The sequence below is a fragment of the Psammomys obesus genome, unplaced genomic scaffold, assembly GCF_907164565.1.
Source record: "Psammomys obesus unplaced genomic scaffold, mPsaObe1.curated_primary_1811, whole genome shotgun sequence".
NCBI lineage: Eukaryota > Metazoa > Chordata > Mammalia > Rodentia > Muridae > Psammomys > Psammomys obesus.
In genome coordinates, this window is record NW_026596433.1 from 1,475,222 (window position 1) to 1,487,309 (window position 12,088).

At 35.9% G+C, this 12,088-nt stretch overlaps 1 protein-coding gene across 1 annotated transcript in view; it reads right to left on the reverse strand.

Moving 5' to 3' along the window:
* Spock3 (SPARC (osteonectin), cwcv and kazal like domains proteoglycan 3) overlaps positions 1 to 12,088 on the reverse strand; it is a gene marked incomplete in the record, with an annotated part of 448,767 nt that overhangs the window by 243,266 nt on the left and 193,413 nt on the right. The window contains 1 exon segment of the mRNA XM_055597901.1: positions 4,739 to 4,853. Coding sequence (XP_055453876.1) covers positions 4,739 to 4,853 — 115 coding nt within the window.

The following is a 12,088-nucleotide window of genomic DNA, read 5'->3' on the forward strand; positions in this document are numbered from 1 at the left end:
CATTTTTTATCTTTTGTAGCAAGTGAAGTAGAAATTAACATGACTAATTCTGTCCTGCAATGACTGCATCTTTTTTCTAACTTGGTTTGATTACCCTCTTTCATTTAATATTGGCAATATTGATTGGTGCCCAAAGCATTGATCTAGCAACAGTGTTAGTTATGTGTTATTACACAGGCATCTCAGGAGAAAGAAACACCAGCTTTTTTAATACATGAAAACAAAGAGCCCTTGGCACTCATGTTTGGCAAGCTGTGACACTAAGATCACAAGATAAAAAATAGATAACACAATGGAAAACAAAGTATAATAAACCATCAAAGATTGCATTAAATCGCAATATTTGCAAAGTTGTTATAATTAGTGTTTTCCTTAATTAACATAAAACTATGTGCTTTAGTTGCTAAAAAATATTTGCAAGAAAACACCGGAGTTATTGTGTTTTGAGGACAGTTCATCACAGAAGCTCATCACATTACACTGGAAATATTACTTGGATTCTGGCATATTCAGATATTTTACATCATATTCTGTTCTGGAGGATGAGGTTGAAGCCAATATTAAAAATTTAGTAAGCTATGCAAGTATATGATCTCTTTGAGTTTAGAGGATTTTATAACAATTATGTTTTCTTTTTATATCAACAAGAAAGAACAAATTTATTATTTTAATTAATTACAAATCCAATCCATGAATTTACAAACTTAAAAATAACAGCAAAGACCCCTTACAACTTACATGTTTACATACCCTTTTTTTTGTTTAGTAACGGGATATTCTTTTCAAAGTATTTTTTAAATATATGTGTTGATTGCTTCTTGTGCACAACCTGAACTTGTTTTTAGGGTATGTGCATGAAGCACATAGAAACAATTGCCTAGAACAACTCTTACCATTGATGAAACTACAACACTGAATAAACTATAATTATCAGCCATTTCACTCTATTCAAAGAAAATATAAACCAATCGGTACCTATGATTTGGGCCTATAATATTGGAGAGGCAAAGGCTTCAACTTCATAAAATATCCAGTAAATTAATAAAAGCTTCAATGAGATAATTTATTGTGAATTCAATGAACATTATAAAAGAAAAAGTTCACGGTGTCATGGAAAAGGGGAAGAGGTTGCAATGTCACATTATAGAAGGAAACTTGGAAAGCATCCTTGAGCAGCAACACTCTCCTAACACGTGAGGCTGCAGACAGGAGAATCCTTTTAGTTTTAGTGTTACAATAAAACTATACCAATTAATTAAAAAACTCTACCTAATTTCTATTTCTTTGACTTCACTGTTCTACCCCAAGATATTTATGTACCTCCAAATATAAGAGTTCTTATCTCTTATACTAGCTCTTGTTGTTGATCAGGCTGCATGCCAAAGTTCTACTTCCTACAGGGTTGTGTAAGCATTAAAATTTGTGCTGATTTCTCAAAGCAAGCAAAGCATGTAAAATATTAATCTTAATATCAATTTATTTATTTATTGGACGTGGATTATATTCAGTGCACCATTTTAAGTAATTGCTGTCAGTAACATAAAATGAATAAACACAGTTTACATAAAACATTGAAACTTGATGACTTAGGACTAGAGATCTTTCCCACTTGACTGTTCACTAAAGAAATTACTGCTGTTAACTCTATGCTCGAGGTGGCTTTATACCTTGCATGGAGGATTATTTAGGGTTTTTGTTTGTTTGTTTCTGACCATTCTTTTTTTATTTTATTTTTTTCTTATCAGTTACATTTTATTAACTCTGTATCCCAGCCGTGTCCCGATCCCTCATTCCCTCCCAGTCCCTCCCTCCCTCCCTCATCTCCATCGTGCCCCTTGCCAAGTCCACTGATAGGGGGGACCTCACCATGAGCGATTGGGTAGCACATTTCTTGTCTGTAGTCTGTTTCAATTATTTTCAATTTTAATTAATTAATTAATGTTAGTTTGATTAATTGAATGGTTGATTGATTGATTTGGGGTGGGGAAGCATATGCTTGCCATGGGACCTTAGTGAAAGAGAATGACTTGAAAGGTTCAGTTATTTCTTTCCATAATGTCGGTTCTCAGAGTCCAACTCTGGGTCACTGGGCTTAGTGATGAGTGCCTTTATTTGTTGAGTCACATCCCTGGGGCTGCTGTTAGGTCATTATTGTGGGGTAGCATGGTTATGGATCAGCTTGGATTTTGATATCTGAAAATAGAGATTGGAGTTTTACTGAGGTTCATGAAGTCAGGAAGAAAGAGTAAATGAACCCTTGTAGAAATTTGAAATATTTATCTTGAAACTTATTCTGTTGTGTAGAACTTGCCCTTTTTTACTTTTATTTAAATTGATTAATTAGATACATTAATAAATAGAACATTTACTGCTCTTATTTTAGTTGATTAATAGCATGTTATAACTGTGAGCCTACTTATTTATATGCATGCCATAAGAATTCAGTGCCTACATTGGCCTGACATTGTTATCAAATCATTGGAAATGTAGTTACAGGTGTAAGTTACCCCATATTAGTACTGAGAATATAACCTGGGTCCCCTCGAAAATCAGAAAATACTTTTAAATACTGAGAAGTTCCATTAGGCCCATTTTTGCTTTTAAAGAAATGGTTTGATCAAATCTCTGCAACAGAGGTTCTGAATCTCATTTGAAACAATTTTGACACCATTTGCTTACTGATCCCTCAAGTCAAACACTTTAGTATACTTCCCATTTCACATATCAAACACAAGTATTTTGAATTTTGAAAATTCAAGAGTCTTTAGGATCCTAGTAGAATAGGTCAGTCAATAAAAAGATGTGTAGCCTACAGGATTGCCATTGCTTTATTAATAAAAGACAGTAGTCATAATTGATAGACAATATATGACTGGTAACAATACATGACTGGCAATCTGTTCTGTAATTTTTGTGAATTTTCCTAGAGCACTTGTGTCATATACATGTGTTAAATTTTTTTAAAAAACTATCTCTTTAACCTCTATAGTCTCTCAACCAACATGACATGCTTATGTCTCCAGACAGACCATAATATTCTCAGATTTTTTTCTATCTGCTTTAGTTCTAAAAATCTAGCCTCATAAAATTGCTATCATAGAATAATTTTTTAAATCCATGCACTGCATAAAAGATATCATACATTTATATTAATGATGACTGTTACTTAAACATAAATATTTGCTTTTTGATGGATATATAAAGATTTTTATTCCTTAATATTCTTTTTTTCCCATCTCATAGTTTTCTCTTTTGCTGCTATTATTTTTCATGCCACCTAGTTACATACCCTACCAGTAAGCTCTGAATCTAGACTTTCTTTTATGTTTTAACTTGGATAGGGTCTTAGTAAGTTGTCGAGGCTGGTCCTGAATTCCACTTACTACCCTACTCATGTATACAGTTTATGATGTGTCTGCTTCACCTTTCATACAGCTAGTGTGAGAAGCCTATGTCTTTAATATATTTGTATCCTAATCTTACTAAAGCCAAGTATTCAATTATTATCCAAAATATGTGATTAGCAATGTTCCTTTGTTAATCTGATTTTAAAGACAATACATACATGAATCCATTTTTACAAAAAAGAACAAACAAACAACCCAAAAAGGGAAAAAAAAATCCCTGAATGTAATAAGGGTAATACACTCCTTCTTTTCTTTGGCTCTTTTCCTTCAGGTTATGTTGATTTCCAATCCCTAAGTCTTGGCATCATGATGCAGAGACTATTTGTAAGAGAATGACTCTTCTCAAAGTAGAGTCAACTCTACAGGAATAATGGAATGTAATCAGTGGATGTTTATAACCCATTCTTTGTCAATAAATATTTGTCTGCTTGAGGGTATTGCTGCAAGGACACTATCAGTAGAAATGATTCTTAAATAAAATGTTTTAATACTCTACAAAATCTCCATATTATGATTTTTAAGCTTTTTCAATAAACATTCTGAAACTAATTTTTCTCTTTAGGCTTAACTTAGTGATAGTCTGAGATGTATGTATAGCGATAAGCAAGAACAAGTAGTGGAAGTCCAAACATGGCAGTGCTGATGACAATGACCTAAAGGACAGTCTAGGCTAAACACAGGATTGCTATTGTGTAAACAGAAATGCAAACTCTGCATTTTACAGGCATCTCTTGAGACTGCTTTTGTTTGTGTGGGAAGCCATTACTTACCATATTTACTACCAAAGGTCAACTACCATAGGCAAAGGACTCCAGGTTCCCAGTTAACCCAAACATTCTACAACATTTCAAAGGCCCTGTTGTAACTCCCTGGCTGTTGTCATGTCCCTTCCCACCTTACCAATAAAACTAGCAAAGCTTTTCTCACCAGGTACTGTTCTCTATTGTGTGAGGTCGGCCTGGCAGTTTGTCACTCTGTCACCTGCTCCAATAAAATGTCTTTCTTCTCACAGAATAGTCTAAATTAGAGGTTTCACTGCAACTCACTTACAAAGCTATGCTAATTGCAATTATTTTTTATTTGAAAAAATGACTTCAGATAAAATATTTTAACCTAATCCTTACAAATCAGCTTTGTACAATATAAACTTAGAACTATGTAATTCCTAGGAATTCTGATTGACAACAATGTTTATGTCTATAATGACTATAACTACTCAAACTTCTGGAGTCATTTAAACAAATAGCTTTTACAAGTATCAACAGATATTCATAACTGTTATACCATGTCAGGTAATTCTATTAGTAGGATTTAAATTCAGAATTGTTTACCTGTGTGTGAGTCTCCGGTGACTGATGCAGAGGGCAGTCTGCGCATCTTGAGTAATGCAGACTTTGTGACGACTGCATTTCATCTTTAGGCATGGGTCCTTAGCTGGATCTAAAGCTACAGAAAAGAGTGGAAAATGAAGAGACAGACAATTTAAATGATTCTGTGTATGGAGATACTAATTATCATACATAAATATATTATAAAATTTCTATATAATTTTGTTGTGGGTTTCTTCAATTTTGAAAATTGTATGCATGTAAATAATGTATTTTGATCATCTTCACACCTGTCACCTTCTCTTGTCCTCCTCCTATTATGCAGATCATGTCATTTATTGCATTTATTATCTTTGAGCCTTCCTGATATTTTTATTCTGCAAAGAGTTGTGTCTGCTTATAAATGTATAACCTCAGCTGGATTCTGTTTTACATAGTCTACTCAGAAGCTAAAGATCATGAGGTGGTTTGTTTGGAAAGTGCATACAAACACTGATGCAGAACCACAGCTCTAACTTTATTCTGCAGTCATTTTAGTAACCATGGCCTGAGAGCAGAGAAAAACACTATGCCAAGTACCATGTAATAAATGGAAGGAATTTTACAAAATTTTATAGCTTTATGGAACAAGTAAATTCAGAAAAAGGATAAGTTAAAAAAAAAAACACTGTGTTGTTTACATCAGAGATGTAATTAAATCAGGAAGCAGATCATTTTTTTTTTGATAGGTCTAAGATGCTCTCTAATGACATTTATAGCTTTTGAGTTGGTGAAAGCTAGTGGTTAGCAAAAGTCATTAGATTTTTTTAAACTTTTCTTCTTTATTATAATTTTTTTCTGTTTATATCCAAGCTGTAGCCACCTCCCTCATCCTCTCTCAATCCTGCAATCCCTCCCTCTTCTCCTCCTATGCCCTTCCCCTAGTCCACTGGTAAGGGAGGTCCTACAACCATCTGACCCTAGTCTATCAGGTTTCATCACCACTGGCTGCATTTGTCTTCCTCTGTGGCTTGGTAAGGCTGCTCCCACCTCAAGGAGAGGTGATCAAAGGACCTGACACTGAGTTCATGCCAAAGAAAGCCCCTTTTCCCAACAGATGTTATTTCTGATACAAAGGTGGTCATGGAATGGCTATACATGAGGCTGAGTAAGTCTTTGGAACTGAAGCATTTCAACCTCCCAACATCACTGTAAATTTAAAGTCTGTGTGGACACATATACTTTCCAGAAATTCCTATTCACGAGTAAAGCACAAATGTAAAGATTAACACTGTTCTTCAGAATAGTAAAGATAAAAATAAGACATACTATGATTTATGTTGATGGAAAGTGACAGTTACTAACTTCGGTTATCTTACATAGATTCTAGTTGCCTAGAAAAAGAATAAAGCTGGGGTATCCAAGGTGGCGGCAACCAGTGTGCAACATATCTAAGGGGCAAAGGATCTGAGACTCTGAAATTGGTGAGTGAAGGGGCTGCTGAACCCAGAACAGAGATATCTAGGCTTCCAGAGAGAAAGGGGACTAACCATTAACTGAGTTCATTTAGAATCAGGTCACCAGCGGACTCCTCTGTGGTCCTTTCCTGGAGCTCGATCCTGAGGCACTTCCTAGTATCCACCTCCCTATTCCCTCTTTGGAAGAGGCAGAGAAGGCTGCCAGTGGACTCTACCACAGACCACAGAAGCCGGGCCCCAGTGTTGGCGACTCCTAGCAAAGAAACCTCTGCTCGGGGTCTGGGATATAGAACACTCAACCTTTCCCGGCACTCCCCTGGGACTGGCCCCCATAATCATTCCCTGGCAGAGGTGAAGGATTCAGAGGCAGCCTGTAGAGTCCACCACAGAGCGCACTGCCCTGGTTCCAGTGCAGGCAGACCCCAGCACAGTATACAGTGATAGTGGACACCAAGTCCTGCTGCTACAGCACCACTGAGCTGACTGTTAGCCTACATCTGCATTTGCCCCAGGAGGATCAAACTGGAGAGTAGAGAACAAGGGGATACTCTGTGTTTTCCAACTGGTTCTGCAAGAGAGTGAGTGTGCCTTCAAGTGAGTGCTTTCAGAGCCCCAGATCCAAGGCCCCTCTATACAAGCAACCAGACAACAGATCCCTACCACCGACACCACTATTGAGGGCAACATAAGGATTCATGGGACAGTCTTCTCAACAATGAAGCTCAACCTGCTCTGTGGGTCTACCAGTGAATTCCAGGCAAAAAATTCTTAGAGTCCAGACAGATTTGCATATCAGTGGCCTGTAGGCCACTGAGGTAGTCAGGAAATTTGTGCCTGCACACTAGGTCCACTAAAAGCACCTGCTAATAGCTCCAGCATCACCTTCCTCATTTAGGTACATCAGAAACACCAATGCACATTCTCAAACCAGTGAACCTCTCTCATCTTCCTGAAAAACATTCCAGAAACCAGAAAAAGGTGGACTTAGTCTGAAGTACAGACTCCTGGAACTAACTGTGAGGGTTACAGATAAGCAGATGACTAGAGACCAGAGTAAGAACACACCCAACAAAAAACAGGACATTATGGCTTCACCACCAAACCCAAAATCAATGGACACTTCAGTTCATTGGAGAAACAAGAAAATAACTCTAAAACTATGCTTATCCAGTTATTAGAGGATCCTAAAGAGGAAATGAACAATTCTTTCAGAGAAATGGTCACACAAATACAGACACATAAAGAGAAAATGAACAACTCTCTCAAATAAATAGCCAAATAAGTTGAGATAAATAACAACTCTCTCAAAGAAATACCCAAACAAGTTGAGGCAACTAAAGAGGAAAGCCCTCAAAGAAACAACTACAGAAATAGAGGAAAATAAAGAAGAAATAAACAAGGTTCTCAAAGAAATACAGGAAAATGCAGCCAAACAGGTAGAGGCACAATTAGCGGCATATAGAGAGGAAACAAAGAAATAAAAAAAAAAAAAAATAGAAGCCATAGTTGAAAAGCAGACTCCACATTCAAACAGATGAAGGAAATGGTGCAAGACATGAAAACAGAATTAGAATCAATAAAGAATACACAAACAGAGAAAACTCTGGAGCTGGATAACTTAGAGAAAAGATCAGGAACCACAAAGGTAAGCATCACCAACAGAATACAAGAGATAGAAGAAAGAATCTCTGGAGCTAAAGATACACTTGCAGAAATTGATATGTCTCTCAAAGAAAAAATAAAATCAGAAAAGTTCCAAACACAAAACATCCAAAAAATCATGGGCTCCATAAAAAGACAAAATCTAAGAATAATAGGAATAGATGAAAAATAAGATACCAGGCTCCACGGTCTGGAAAATATTTTCAAGAAAATCATAGAAGAAATTTTTTTCCAACTTAAAGAGATGTCCGTAAATATACAAGAGGCCTACAGAACACCAAATAGATTAGACCAGAAAAGAAACTCCTCACATCACATCATAGTCAAAACACTGAACCTACAGAACAAAGAAAAATATTAAAAGCAGTAAGGAAAAAAGGCCAAGTAACATATAAAGATAGACCTATCAGAATCAAACCAGATTTCTCAACAGAAACTATGAAAGCCAGAAGGGCCTGGGCAGATGTCATGCAGAATTTAAGGGACCACAGATGCCAACCCACACTACTATACCCAGCAAAGCTTTCAATCAACATAGATGGAGAAATCAAAATATTCCATGACAAAACCAAATTTAAACAATATCTACACAGCAAACCAGCCCTATAGAAGATAGTAGAAGGAAAATTTCAACCCAACAAAAACAAATACATCCAAAAAAGTTTGGACATAGATAAGTATACAACAACAAAAAAATCAAAAGAATACGAGGAATGAAACATGGTAATGCCACCAACCACACATCAAAAGATAGTAACATTCATTGATCACTAGTATCTGTCAACATCAGTGGAATCAACTCTCCAATAAAAAGACAGTCTAATAGAATGGTTGCAGAAATAGGATCCAACATTCTGTTGCATCCAAGAAACACAGCTATGGAACAAAGATAAACACTACCTCAGAGTAAAGGGCTGGAAAAATGTTTTTCAAGCAAATGGACCCAGAAAACAAACTGGAATAGCCATCCTAATATTTAATAAAATATACTTTCAACCAAAATTAATCAAAAAAATATGAAGACAGACACTACATTCTCATCAAAGGAAAAATCCACTAAGAGGACATCACAATTCTGAACATTTATGCCCCAAATACAAGAGTGCCTACATTCGTAAATGAATCATTATTAGAGCTTAAATCAACACATCTATCCTAACACCTTAATAGTGGGAAACTTCAACACTCCACTTTCACCAATGTACAGATCATCTAGACAGAAGCCAAATAAGGAAATAAAAGCACTTACAGAGGCCCTGATTCAAATGGACCTAAAAGACGTTTACAGAACTTTTCACCCAAACTCAAAGAATATATTTTCTCTTCAGGACCTCATGGGACCTTTCTCAAAATAGACCAAATAGTTGGTCACAGAGCAAGCTTCAACAGATAGAAGAAGACTGAAATAATCCCCTATATTCTATCTGACCACCATGGACTAAAGCTGGATCTCAATAACTATGGAAATAACAAGAAGCCTACACACACATGGAAACTGAGCAACTGGTTACTCAGTGACAGCTGGGTTAAGGAAGAAATGAAGGAAGAAAGTAAAGACTTCCCAGAATTCAATGAAAATTAAGGTACAACATTCCCAAACTTATGGGACACATTAAAAACAGTGCTAAGAGGAAAATTCATAGCACTAAGTGCCTTCAAGATGAAATTTGTAATATTTCATATAAGCAAATTAATGGCCCAACTGAAAACCCTAAAAAAAAAAAAAAAAAAAAAAAAAAAGAAGCAGTTACACCAAGAGGAGCAGTCAGCTGGAAATAGTCAAACTCAGGGCTGAAATCAATAAATTAGAATCAAATAAAACTATTCAAAGAGTCAATGAACCAAGAGCTGGTTCTTTGAAAAAGATCAACAAGATAGACAAACCCTTAGCTGAACTGACTAAAAGGCAGAGAGAAACTATCCAAATCGGTAAAATCAGAAATGAAAAGGAGACATAACTACAGACTGTGAGGAAATCCAAACAGTCATTAGGTCTTACTACAAAAGCCCATATGCCACAAAATATGAAAATCTAAAGGAAATGGACAATTTTCTTGATAGATTCCATTCCATTTACCAAAAGCAAATCAAGATCAGAAAAAAAAAATATTGAATAGTCCTGTATCCTACAAGGAAATTGAAGCAGTCATCAACAGTCTCCCTTCCAAAAAAAGCCCTGGGCCAGATGGTTTCAGTGCAGAATTCTGCAAGACCTTCAAATAAGTGCTAACTCCAATTTTCTTCAAACTATTCTACAAAATAGAAACAGAAGGAACATTAAAAAAAACTCATTCTATGAAGCCACAGTCACCTTGACACCTAAACCACACAAAGACCCAACAAAAAAAGAGAACTTCAAAACTATCTCTCTTATAAACATTGATGCAAAAATACTCAATAAAATATTTGCAAACCGAATCCAAGAACACATCAAAGATATCATCCACCATGACATGCAAGGGTGGTTCAACATATGGAAATTCAGCAATGTAATCCACCATATAAACATGATCATCTCCTTAGATCCTGAAAAAGCATTTGACAAAATCCAACACCCATTCATATTTAAAGTCTTGAAGAGATCAGGGATACAAGACACATACCTAAACATACTAAAGGTAATATACAGCAAGCCTATGGCCAACATCCAACTCAATGAAAAGAAATTCAAATCAATCCCATTGAAATCATGGACAAGGCAAAACTGCCCACTCTCTCCATATCTCTTCAATTTAGTACTTGGAATGCTAGGTAGAGCAATAAGGCAACTAAAGGAGATCAAGGGGATAGAACTCGGGAAGGAAGAGGTCAAAGTTTCATTATTCGAGATGAATTGATAGTATAAATGAGCAACTACAAAATTTCAACCAAAGAACTCCTTCAGCTGATAAACACCTTCAGCAAGTGACTGGATACAAAATTAAGTACAAAAAATCAGAAGCCTTCCTGTATAGCAAAGACAAAAGAGCCGAGAAATAAATTAGGGAAACAACACCCTTCACAATAGCCACTAATAACGTAAAGTACCTTGGGGTGATTCTAACCAAGCAAGTGAAAGATCTGTTTGAAAAAAACCTTTAAGTTTCTGAAGAAAGAAATTTAAGAAGATATGAAAAAATCTCCCATGCACATGGATGGTAGAATTACCATAGTGAAAATTGCCATTCTGCCAAAATTAATCTATATATTTAATGTAATTCCCAACAAAATACTAATATAATTCTTTATAGACCTTGAGAGAAAAATTCTCAACTTCATATGGAGAAACAAAACCCTAGAATTTCCAAAACAATCCTGTACAACAACAGACCCTCTGGAGGCAGCTCCATCCCTGATCTCAAGCTGTACTACAAAGCAATACTAATAAAAACTGCATGGTGTTGGCATAGAAACAGAATGGTGGATCAATAGAACTGAATAGAAGACCCAGAAATAAACCCACACACCTATGAATACTTGATTTTTGACAAAGAAGCAAAAACCATTCAATGGAAAATAAGATAGAATCTTCAACAAATGGTGCTGATCCAACTGGATATCTACATGCAGAAAAATGAAAATAGATCAATATTTATCACTCTGCACAAAACTAAAGTCCAAGTGGATCAAAGACCTCAACATAAAACCAGACACACTAAATTGGTTAGAAGAAAAATTTGGGAAGAGCCTAGAACTCATTGACACAGCAGACAAATTCCTGAACAGAACACCAACAGCACAGGCTCTAAGAGCAACAATCAATAAATGGGATCCCATGAAACTAAAAAAAAACTTCTCTAAAGCAAAGGACACTCTCTTCAGAAGCAAATAAAAAACCTCTCAGACTGGAAAAGAGTCTTCACCAACCTTTTATCTGACAGAGGGCTGATACCCAGAATATATAAAGAACTAAAGAAGTTAAAAAGCAACAAATCAAGCAATCCAACAAAAAAAAAATGGAGTAGGGAGCTATACAGAAAATTCTCAATAGAGGAATATAGAATGGCAAAGAAACACTTAAAAAATGCTCAACATCCTTAGCCACCAAAGAGATTCAAATCAAAACAACCCTGAGATTCAAATCAAAACAACAACATACCTTACACCGATAAGAATGGCTAAGATCAAAAACTCAAGTGATGATACATGCTGGAGAGGATGTGGAGAAAGGGGAACTCTCCTCCATTGCTAGTGGGAATGTAAACTTATACAGCCACTATGGAAATCAATCTTATGCTTTCTCAGACAACTAGGA